This window comes from Gordionus sp. m RMFG-2023, chromosome 3 (assembly GCF_954871325.1).
Source record: "Gordionus sp. m RMFG-2023 chromosome 3, tfGorSpeb1-WG-v2, whole genome shotgun sequence".
In the NCBI taxonomy this organism is placed as follows: Eukaryota; Metazoa; Nematomorpha; class Gordioida; order Chordodea; family Parachordodidae; genus Gordionus; species Gordionus sp. m RMFG-2023.
The window spans coordinates 50131161-50143563 of NC_088777.1; the positions used below are offsets into that span (position 1 = coordinate 50131161).

The 12403-nt window shown below is 25.2% G+C and overlaps 1 protein-coding gene across 2 annotated transcripts in view; it reads left to right on the plus strand.

Annotated features, from left to right (window-relative positions):
- Positions 1-732: 732 nt before the first annotated feature.
- LOC135926099 (bone morphogenetic protein 2-like) overlaps positions 733-12403 on the plus strand; it is a 75418-nt gene continuing 63747 nt past the window's right edge. For both annotated transcript variants that reach the window (XM_065461788.1, XM_065461787.1), the window contains exons 1-3: positions 733-878; positions 916-1024; positions 1076-1127. In XM_065461788.1, the coding sequence (XP_065317860.1) occupies positions 779-878; positions 916-1024; positions 1076-1127 (261 nt within the window). In that variant the 5' untranslated portion in view covers positions 733-778. The remainder of the gene's footprint in view (positions 879-915; positions 1025-1075; positions 1128-12403) is intronic.

Genomic DNA, 12403 nt, shown 5'->3' on the forward strand with positions numbered 1-12403 from the left:
CCAGATGGTTCTACTATCATCCCTTAAAATAATGGGGAATCCCTAAGCTGGGATTTTTCATGCATTAATATTCTTAACCCTTCTAATATGATAAATATGATCTCATAGACGCTGAGTGGAATACCATGCTAAATATATACCATCATTAAGTATCAACTATACATTACTCATAATGGCCACTACTTTAACATCGTTGGGCTCTCAGGCCCTGTTTTAAGAATTAGGGCACTGGATCATAGCTAGGATTTAAGATCCCAACAGGGCACTGGATCTTAGCTAGTATCGAAGATCCCGACGAGGGTAATATCTACGTCAGAGGATGACTCCAAACTTAGTAAAAGACGAGACCCCATAGATTAACATCTTATACTTGAGATACGTTTTGAATTACTAGGTGAAACCTCTTTCCTAATCGAATGAAAGGAAAACAACTAGAAAACAAAACCGCTATATATATATGCTTACTTCTTATAACTGAAATTCAAAATTATGGCTTTTCCACATATATTCATTATTATTTTGTTTTTAAAAATGTTTTCGATATTATATATTTCGATATTGTATATAGCTTACATTCTTAGCATATTAATTAATTATGTTTATGTAAACAATAATAAAAATAGATCATTACTTACATCATTCTCATTGTCGTAGTTAAATTTTTTTCCATAACTTGATTTATACATTTTTTATATAATTTTGATGTAAATTAAATATTTACAATTTATAGTGATGTGCAAATGTTTACTTGATATACAATTATTTCGGCGAATATCTTATGAAATTATCTTATATAATAATTCATATTTATTGGATAAACTTTCAAGAAACCAAAAAAATAATGGAAATAGACTTAGACATAGCGAGTGAGAATCAAGGTTATATTTTTCATTTATTTCTTAACTTTTATATTAGTACAAGAAAGCAAAATATTAGATATTTCTTATCCAATAATAGAAGATCAATTCAATTCAGAAATGTTTTCGACATCTTGTTTCAAATTTATAGAGTCTAAATTTCTAAAGTAATATCCTGAAAATCCAAGTAATATATTTTACTTTTAAATATTTTTTAGAAATACCTTACCGCGTCTGTTTTTATACTTCTCATGCCTTGATGCCCAACATGTAAAATTAACAAGTTTCTTAACTTACTTCTTATTAGAATTTTAAATTTGAGAGATATTAAAAAAAAATTTAGATAATTTTGGTGTGCAAGAAGAGAACAAATCTAAATCAAATTTAATTCAAACACATTGATTAATTCTAAAATATAAGATTCAAGCGGTTCTCAAAAATGAGGTGACAGTCAAAATTAATTTTATAATTGATAATGTCTAACTATTCAGAGTGTTTCTGAACAGTCTATTGATAAAGTAATAATCATTTACCGTATAAACAAATAATCTATTAATACTCGTCAAAACTATAAAATCTCAGAAATTATTAGAGCTTTAAAAAATGGTCAAATATTAATAAGAAATTTCATAAATTGCCTGATTTTTAAGTCCAAAGTAGAACTTTAAAAATTTGATATTTGCATATCTCAACTCACCAAAAAAGCCGTCGTTTATATTCTTTCCTTCTTTCTTTCTTTTTCTTTCTCTCTTTCTTTCTTTCTTTCTTTCTTTCTTTCTTTCTTTCTTTCTTTCTTTCTTTCTTTCTTTCTTTCTTTCTTTCTTTCTTTCTTTCTTTCTTTCTTTCTTTCTTTCTTTCTTTCTTTCTTTCTTTCTTCTAAAAAATAACATAGTGGAGATGAAATGTGAATAAAGTCACGGTTAGAGACGAACCTTTTATAAAATGTTGTGAATAAAGTCACGGTTAGAGACGAACCTTTTATAAAATGTTTAACATTTTATTTTATTAATATAATTTGGAAACAATATGTCGTGTTTGTTATATATTAATATAATAATTTTTAAAAAAATAATAGATTAATTTAAATTTCTTTTGAAGAATTATCTAAAATAATTTTAATAAAATATATAGGTACGTCATTCTTAGCCTTGATGCATAAGTTATAAATAATTTTAACAAAAAATTATAAACTCTACTATATAATTATATTTGAAATAGGATTGAATTTTAAAGGAAAATACGTTAATTAATATTTCGAATAAAATATTATAAATAGGTCATATATGTTTTTAATCCTCCGGTTAATATATAAATATTTAATATATAATATACCTTAGATTGTATTTTTATTCCTAAATGGAGATATAAATGATCTTATATATTTTTCTTTAGATAAATTTTTATTTTTTTAAATATTTTGAAGGGTACAAAAATCAAATTAAGATTAGATAAAATAATTACTTATTAGTCAAATTCATTAATCTGTTATAACCATGCATGGACCGATCTGAGTTCGAATTCTAATTAGATCTGATCAAACTCTACCCTGATAGTTTGGGACTCTGGCGGAGATTTACTGAAACTCTTATGGATTCGGATCTTGAATAAAATTTGTTTAGAATTATTCCTGAATCGCACCTCTTCAAAATATATAAAATTAATTTATTTTCCTAATGTTTTTATGAATATTCTTTTTAAGTATATAATATAATTATTTACTTTTCTCAGCACTTTAAAAAATTTTAGCGTTTTCGTTGAAATATATATTTTATCTACAGTTAAATAAAAATATTTGAATTAGGCTGATGAGATTAAATTTTAAAAAATGATTTCACATATCTTATTTGAACAAGTTATAGATTATATATGATTGTATAGCTTTTAAATTTGAAGCACTTAGAAGTTGACATGGGTAAGCAAGCTTGGCAAATATCTAATAGAGGTGTGAGCGGTAAGTCACGCTACTAGGCGTGAATGAGCATGACGACCATACCCGAGCATGATTGGGTGTGAGAATAAATTTTCCGGTAATCACGGAAATTTTTTTTTTTAAATTGCTTATTTATCAATATAATTTTTATAGTTTATAATTATAACTTATATTCTCTTAAAAATAGGGATAATTTTTGAAAACTATTAAAACGTCCTCATTTTATAGACAACTTTTTTTTCTTCTTCCTTCAAAGTTTTAAAAATATTGACAATAAAATATAATTGGGGTTGAAATGATTCGAAAATCGGAGGTGCTAACTAGAACACGCTACAGTATACTATACGAATCAGAAAATGGGTAAAAGAAAATTTGGGATAAATTTTGAATAATATATATTATATTATAAAAGAAACCAAAAATTTTTTTTTTAAATGGGCTCATTGCCAAAACGTCATGTCATATAAATGTTTTGGAAATGTCAGATATGTTTGGAATTAGTGTCGTTAAACGGCTCGTTTTGAGCCGATTTGCTAACTCAATAATTCCTCCAGAAAAATATTACGAAAGCCTGAAGGGCTCGTTTTGAGCCGATTTGCTAACTCAATAATTCCTCCAGAAAAATATTACGAAAGCCTGAAGATTTTGCTCATAGAATGAACAAAGGTCTAGACATATATTATCGAAATCTCGAGGCTAAGGTAATATTTTTCTGGCTAAAATACTGAATTACCCGTTTTAAAAATCAGCTCAAAATGAGGCGTTTAACAACATATTTGGGATAATATATCTTAAAGATTTAACTTATTATAGGATTAGGGTGGTCTCTTATAATTTACAATTTATAGATCAAAATTTTTATTTAGAGAAAGATTATGTCCAATTTTTAAAAAAAAAAAATTTAATTTTGTTCGCCATTCTTCTAATAAAAAGATTGGTTATAGAAAAATAACCTTTCACTAGAAGAGCTTGTCGAGCCTGATAAAATTTTCCTAGCTAATAACTTCAGAATATTGTCATTGTTGTTTGTTTCATGAGCGATGAATCTTTTAAGTTCATCTTTACAACTTACATTGGTAGATGTTGATACTTAATCAGAATCATCTGGATATTCTTTTAATTTTTTATGTGTGTAGGATAAATCAGAAAAGTTATAAATGATAGATGGCATTGACTTATGCATATCATCTAATTTTATATCAATTACCATTTAAGGTCGTTTTATATATATATATATCTTCCATTTTTTCGTCTATTTAAAACTTAAGACTTTTGAAATTCGGATCTAAAATTAAACCTACTATATGTAATGTTAGCATAATAAATCTTTCCATCAAAAGAATGTCCCGTTTTTTTATGGTTTTGATTATTATTGTATTACCTTTAGAAGGTTGACAAAATTTAAACTAATTTTAGTTTTAATAGAAGAATTTCATTTATTGTAGGACAAATCTGTGCTCAGATTAATCGAGCATTCTCTTTGAATATTGATAAAAATTTTAGCAAATGAAAATAAAATATTAAATTAAATTTATTTATTTGCCAAATTTTTGCTAAACAAGAGTTGAGAGATTTATTATTTTTCATTCAGTTGAAATTTTACAAGACAGAGGAAAAAATGTTGTTTATAAAATGCGGATTTTTTCAAAAAAGAACAAAATTAAATTGGAATATATATGTATTATTGTTAGAAACACATGATGGAGATTTAAGAAAACTATTTTATTAAATTTAAAAAGAATTTCATTGTCATTCTATATATATATATTTAATTTCCACTTTATATAATATTAATTTATAATATAAATTTGAATGTTATTATATAAAATAAAAATAAAATAATTTAATTGAAAATCACGATTCATTTATAAAAGTTCATACCAATATAATTTATTAATTAATATTATAATTTATTAATTAATATTATAATTTATTAATTAATATTATAATTTATTAATTAATATTATAATTTATTAATTAATATTATAATTTATTAATTAATATTTAATTTATTTAAATTAATTTTATATTATTTTTATTGTTATTATAATTTAATATTATAATTTATTTAAATTAATTTTATATTATATTTTTATTATTCTAATTTATTTAAATTTATTATAATTATTTTTTAAATTTATTTAAATTAATATTTAAATTTACTTTAATTAATAATTTAATTTATTTTAATTAATATTATAATATTATTTTTTTTAACATCTATTACAATTATAATTATATGATTGCAAATTAATATTGATATAAAAAACAATTTAATTACAATTTTCCGTGATTCGCGGCGAATTTATGTTCGGCCAATCACGTCCGGCAAAAATTTCGGAAAGATTCGCCAGGCTCAGTCACGCCTAATATTTAAGAATTTATTCATACTCACACCGTAACCCACCATGACCTAATAACGTGTCACGCGTAATTTCATGGCCCGCGCTCACCTCTAGAAACATCTATCATATAATCATCAATATTTTATATTAGTCAATGCATTAAAAAATAATTAACTTCCTGAATAGCTGATATGGGCTTTTTTAAATTGCTAATAACCTTAGTCACTAAAATTAGAGAATATTTCTTATATATCCGATAATCTATAGAGTAATAATATTGATAATATGCTAAAGAAGAGTTAATTATTATTTAAAATTCAATTGAATTTTATTTTTAAATCGCTAAAAAAAATAAGGGGAAATGCGATAAAGGCATAATTGGAATACATGATTGGATATATTATAAGATTATAAAATAAATTTCGAATTTGAAGGAGAAAAAAAAACTTGAATCCTAAAATTAAATTTATAATGAATTATAAAAATTATATAACAAGTTATATTTCATAAAGTAAGTTTATCGATAACCATATTTTATTTAAAATATTAATGTGTAATTTGTTTTAAATATGTATTTTCTAGCCATAGGGAAAGAGAACATCTCGTTTTTTATTACATTTTTTTTAATTATTTTATTTTTTCTTTGAAAATGATTATTTTATTAAATATATATTTTGCCACGTTCATCATAAATTTAATTATCATCTTGGTGTAAATTAAATAGTTTTTCCAGTCCATATATTGATTTTCCAAATCTACAAAGTTTATAAATATATTTTTTAAATATTTTTTTCATAAAGTTTATTATATAAATTTAATGAATTAATTAAATAAGTAATGCACATGCTCTAGCCAACCTTTCATAATTTTTCATTACCTTGAATTTTATTATTCAAAATTTTAACTTAGAATTCTAATAGAAAAGCCTTCTTATAGGAATTTTTAATCTGCACCTCAAAATAAATATGAACGAAAAAAATTTTAATTTTTAAATTTTTTTTATTATTATTTACCACAATCCTTACGGAAAATTAAATTTACCAAAATATTATATGTTTGAAATTTTTGTATTATATCAAGCAATCATTATAATTATATTTTTACAACATGCAATTTAAAGGGAATTTATTTTTTAAAAAAATTACCCTTTTTTTTCATAAGAGAATTTGTTTAATGAATTTTATTTTTGATATCAAAATTTTGTAAAAATTATAATGTTTTTATTTTTTTTTTACAAAAAATATAATGTTTTTTAATTGTTTTTTAAAAATCCCAAGTAATTAACAATTTTATTCAAGAACGAGAATAAGATAAATATAAATAGTGAGAAATTATGGACAAATTTAGATTTTCCGTGCTGAAAAGTATAAAGAACAATAAAATTTGGAGAAATTAAAAAAAAACATTAAATGCAAATATTTTTGTACTAAGACATCATTTATAGTAAGCGCGTTACAAAGTGTTAAGCGGTGATAGAATTTAAATAATCCTTTAAAAATATTATCAATTTTTTTTATTAACTAGATCAACGAAATGCAGGAAAGTTAAGAGGTTTTTCCTCAGATTTTATTGAAGGTCTTTAAATCCACTTATTGTAAACCCTTGACTATATTAGACTTTTATAAAAAAAAAATTAAATTATAGTCGTATATTTTAAAAATGTTATCTAATTTTTCTTTCAAACTTTCCTTAAAAATAATACATCATTGTATCCATTTATTGAAAGAGAGGGAGGGGTATGGGAGAGTCTATTGACTCAAAATTATATTTACGAGAATAGGCAAATTTCCGAAGTGTGGAGTTGGGATAACTTTTTCCTTGACCCCTGCTTTTCTAGGCCTATGATTTAATCAAATAATTACATAATTTAATTCCTTCTTTGAGAATTGTTAACTGAAATTTAATTTTACTTACGGGAATTAGTAATTAGAATTAATTGTATTTTTCAAGCATATAATAAGTTGTTGTTTTTTAAAAAAATGTTTAATTTTTTTTTTATGATAAACGAATTGCGATGAGTCATTCATGTTTTATCATAATTCTTGGGCGGTAGAGATCTAAACAAGGTTTTAAATTCATTAATTGCATCTGAAGCTGTTTCAATAACGAATTATAACTATTAGAATTTCAAAATTGTCTTTAGAAATTCTAGCACAAATTTATCCAATGCTGCTGTACTTTAGGTGCTCACTTATCTATAAATTAAAAAGAGATCAAAATATTATGCTAGAAAGCATCCAACTATTAAAAGGTTGTTGATTTTTGGAGTATAAAGTATTGTAGAATGGTTAAAATAAATATAATTGAACACATTTAAATAATGACCTATTTGAAAATTTATAATAAAAATTTTTTTTTTAAATATACCCGACTTTTATAAATAAATTCAATATCCTTTGTTGATTAGAGTAGAAATATATACAAATATTGGTGCCTTAGAGATCATGAATGATATTTTCAATTGCAATAACATGTAATATTTTCGCCCGGCCTCAGTAAAGTTATATAAAGATCTTTCATAAAATCGTTTTTAAATGATATAGGAAATATAAGAAGTGAATGAATATGATATATTATTTAATTATATAAAAAAAAATTTTAATACATTTTATATATATATGATTTAAAATATTCGGCTGGGCTATGGCTATTTTTTAATAAAATTTAGACCCGGCATTTTTCTAAAAAGCCAGACTTGGGGCAGGGCTGGACCTCCAGGTCTCTGATAAAAATACCACATGTAATAAAAAATAAAAATTATCAATAATTTATGGGGAATTAACTTTTCCACACCTTTCTGTTCATAGCAATTTTTGGGATGGGATCTTCTAAAATTAAATCAAATTATCTCCTAAACGGCATTCGTCGGAGGAATCGATAAAATTTTAATAGCGATCATACTTATATATTGGTCATAGGCTTTCTACCATATCAGAGATTTAACTTGCTTTGAACTTTCCCATAATCACGCGTTTTCCCAAAAGACTTATCTTTGATTGAAATTCCGCGAAATTGTTTAAAACACCTCCAATGTCAAGATTGAATTCTGCAATTCTGGCATTGGCTGCAGCCATGTCAGATTATGGTTTATTTAGATACACTTAAACTAGGATCAAATATTTGCCGCGAATAAATATTCAGACAACAAACTATTTGCGTTTTTTTACACTCTCTGATCATTTTCGCCAAGAAAATTCCTATTTGTTTTATTATTGGTGTTGAAATTATGGAAAATAAATTCGGTATTTGTGATATACTCTATTTATAAAATAGCCAATCTGGGTATAAATCGGAAATTGTATGTTACAAATATTTTATAGGACTACCCATCTATCATAATCCACTGTCGGCTTTTACATTAGTGTAAATATTTTATGCCACTAATAATTTTCCTTATTTTTTTATGATTTTCAAATCCTACACAAAACTTTATTCAATTAATATGAAAAGAAAGGAATTGTAATTATGTAATCATAATTACTTTATAAAATCAAGATAACGTGTAATTTAGTAATTGATTAGAGTTTTCATAAAAAGGAAATTTTATAATTAATATACAAAATTGTAGCCTAATATTGATAAATAAAGATCTCATAATTTTTATTTATAATATCAATTTCATTAATGAAAGATCATTATTCAATATTAATCCAGGTAAAAGTGTTAATGTATTATTTTCTTTCTATTTAGGATATTATTATTATAGGAATCGTTTATTTTTGTTCGATAATAAAAAAGCAAATCATTTTTTTTAAATAATATATAATATGTGTTATGGTATCTAAATCATTTTACAAATATTAATTTTTATTTTTATTTTTGTAAAATTTGAGGAAAATTTTTCTTAAAAACAAAATTATTCTTTTACAATAAGAAGGTTAATGGAAAATAAATAAAAATTTACTCGTGAATAAATATAATAATTTCTTAAAATAATAAGTATATTTTTAATTATTTGAACAAATTTTTCTATTTGATACATTTTTTTTCCTTTTTATTATCCATCAATTAAAAATAGGGTGCTTAAATTAAATTTTTTTTTAAAAAAAAAAATTTTCCATTGTTAATTGCGGCAATTTAAAGGAGGTGACAAACATATAGAAACTTTGCTTAAACAATCTCATACCTTGGGCATCCCATTTTTTAAAAAAATATATAATAAGTCAACCCAAATTTATATATTTATCTAACAATCCTTACCTTACTTTACCTACCAGTAACATTGTTAAACAGCTCGATTTGAGCCAATTTTTAAAACGAGAAACTCAATATTTTAGCTAGAAAAATATTGAATAATTGTCGAGATCACTAATATATATCTTTAAGATTGCGTGATATTTATTTAGATCAATAACTCTTTTTATAAAAATCGACTCAAATAAGAGCCCCTTTAACATCATTTACTAATTGTATATATATATATCTATTTATATTGCAATTTTAAAAACTTTCTAACGTTTTCATTTGTTGTCTAAATTCGATGTCTTATCTACCCTAGTTCACTAACATATTTTAAAAGTTAGAAAAGTAATCAAAATAATTATATAGAATATATTTATTTTATTTTTTAAATTGATCAAACTTTATCGCTTTCCTTTTGAATGTGGCTCTGAAGAGTGGATCGTATTGATAGTAGATGAAGAAATTGTAAATCAAACTAAGCGAATAAAGGGATATCAGAATTTTTTCTAGAACGACGTTTTGTTGCAGGAAGGATACCCTTGAATATCGAAATTTCTGAAATAATAATTATAATAATTAATGAATTCATATATTTTAATCCGATAGAAATTTAAATATTAAAAAGAATATATTTATATCTCTCCCATAAAATACAAAAAACATAATTTGCTATTACATTAATATTTCATATGGAGTGAGGAGAGTGGGGAGGGGGGGGGCACTATTGGGTGATTTTTATTCCATAAATTTTATTGAAGGTCTATTGAGGCATTTATATGCCTTGGATGTATTATATATTTATAGAAAAATTATTTTATTTTATATAAAAATGTTTTTATAAATTATTTTACAGTTGTATATTATATACATTTTTACAGATGATATTTACAAGAACAGACCAATTTTTAAAGGAAAATACCCCCCCCCCTATATAAGGGCTATTTATCTATTAAAAATTTTAAAGTACATAAACATGGATGTCAGGTGTGGAAAACCTATTCAATACTTTGCACATTGGCAAACAACAAAATGGTATATGCCATCAATCACCATGTGTATATTGTATACTTTTAAAGAAAGAATAGTTAAGAACAAATATGCTAGTTTTACAAAATCCCTAGAAACTTAGCTAGTTTACAAACAATCGGCTAAAATACAAACTAAAATAAACAAGCTTGCTATCTTACAAACTAATTAGAGACTTCGCTACTTTACAAAATAACTAGATAATTACAAACTAACTGATTTATCCAAAAATCTAATGTGCAAACTAGCTAACTAATATGCAAACAAATAGATAACATACAAACTAGTTAAATGAAACTTTTAAAAAGTAATTTTTAAATGATACTATTAAAAATCTTTAATACTAAATAACGCATAATATCTAAAATCCAATTATTACTTCTAGTGTGAATATAATAAAAAATGGCAGCCATGTGAAGCAGTAAGCCAATGATATAAAGAGTAGAGACTTTATTACGTTACCTTTTACGTCATACCGATTTTTATTGAAATTTGTTCTAATACTGCATGGATTAGGGCCATTTCATTCAGAGAAATTTTCCTGATACCCAATTTACTCGTACAGGGTTCACTCGCCCGTCTTAAGTTATTTTCAAGTCTATCATTCGAGGTATTGGTTGGAATAATATAAAGATCAACTCTTTTTTTATGGGTCAAGTTATTAGAACTAAAATTGTTTATCAACAACATCATTTTTACAAAGGAATACCATTTGCGATGCCTGTAATCCAGAGATCTCTTGATAAGAAATCTGCTAACGAAGGTGTAATTTGCTAACATTGATACAGTCGGCAAAAGGAAAACAAAAGTTAGCAAAAAAACGCTGTATACAATAATAATTTTATGGGATGTCACATAAGTGCAATCGATTGAGAATTCATAATCGCCGACCCAGGAATGAACCGAAGAAGAAGAGCCATTTGGCAGTTCGTTAGGTCCTTCGATCAAGAAAAAATCTCTATCTATGTCGCGTTCATGTTTATTACTCTGGATCAATCCGTAAGGTATAAAATCCAAAGCCTTGAAGAAATACATGGGCGACCGATCTACGTTTACCAAATGGGGTATCAGGTATCTTAATTTTGGATTCCAGCATTTTGCGAGAGGATTATTTAAGGAACCCTTTGATGAAATATTGAAGAGTATGTTTGATAAAGCTCTTTTGGCGGACTCCACAGTTGAATTATATTTGTACAGTAGAGAAGTGTTTTTCTCTTTATAGAATATAGCACTTTGGCAGCCATCTCTTTCTAGATAATATTTAATTGAGAAGAAAGAGTTATTTGCCTCCGAAAACTTATGAGCTACAGAACCATTTTCAATGAGCACATATACAATGTCGTAGATTATTAAGGTTGGGATAGCCACCAGTATCCCAAAAAGCCAGCAAGCTGCCGAAATTTTGTAGGTTTGGTATCTTTTCTGGTGGTCGCCATTATTTAAATTGAGGGATAGAACGGAGTATGGAGTGACTTTGGTTATTTTGATCAATCTTTCCACTGATATGACCCATATGAAAGCTATCTGAACAAACAAACAAAATATTGGCATGAAGTTGATAAGTTTGCAAAGGAATGTGCCTATAAAGTATTTTATGTTTTGGAAAAAAAAACAAAACTTTATTCAAAATTAACTACCTTACTTTGATTCATTTAAAGTCAAAGATAGTGTTGTTAAATGGCTCGTTTTGAGCCGATTTTTAAAAACGGCTAACTCAGTATTGCATCCAGGATAGTATTACGCAAGCATGGAGATTTTGTTTGTAGAAGGAACAAAGGTTTGGACATCTCTTAGCGAAATCTCGAGTCTTAAATAATTTTTTTCTGGCTAAAATATTGAGTTAGCCGTTTTTAAAAATCGGCTCAAAACGAGCCGTTTAACAACACTAGTCAAAGAATACCGATGATTTGACCTAAAAATGATATTTACATTTTCAAGTTTGAAAGAAATTTTTTTTCACTTAAAAACTAGCAACAAAGTAGAAAAGAATATCTTGAGGCAATCCTTAACTTATTCCCCAATTAATTAAAAATGGACTACGTATGATTATTAAATATATATTC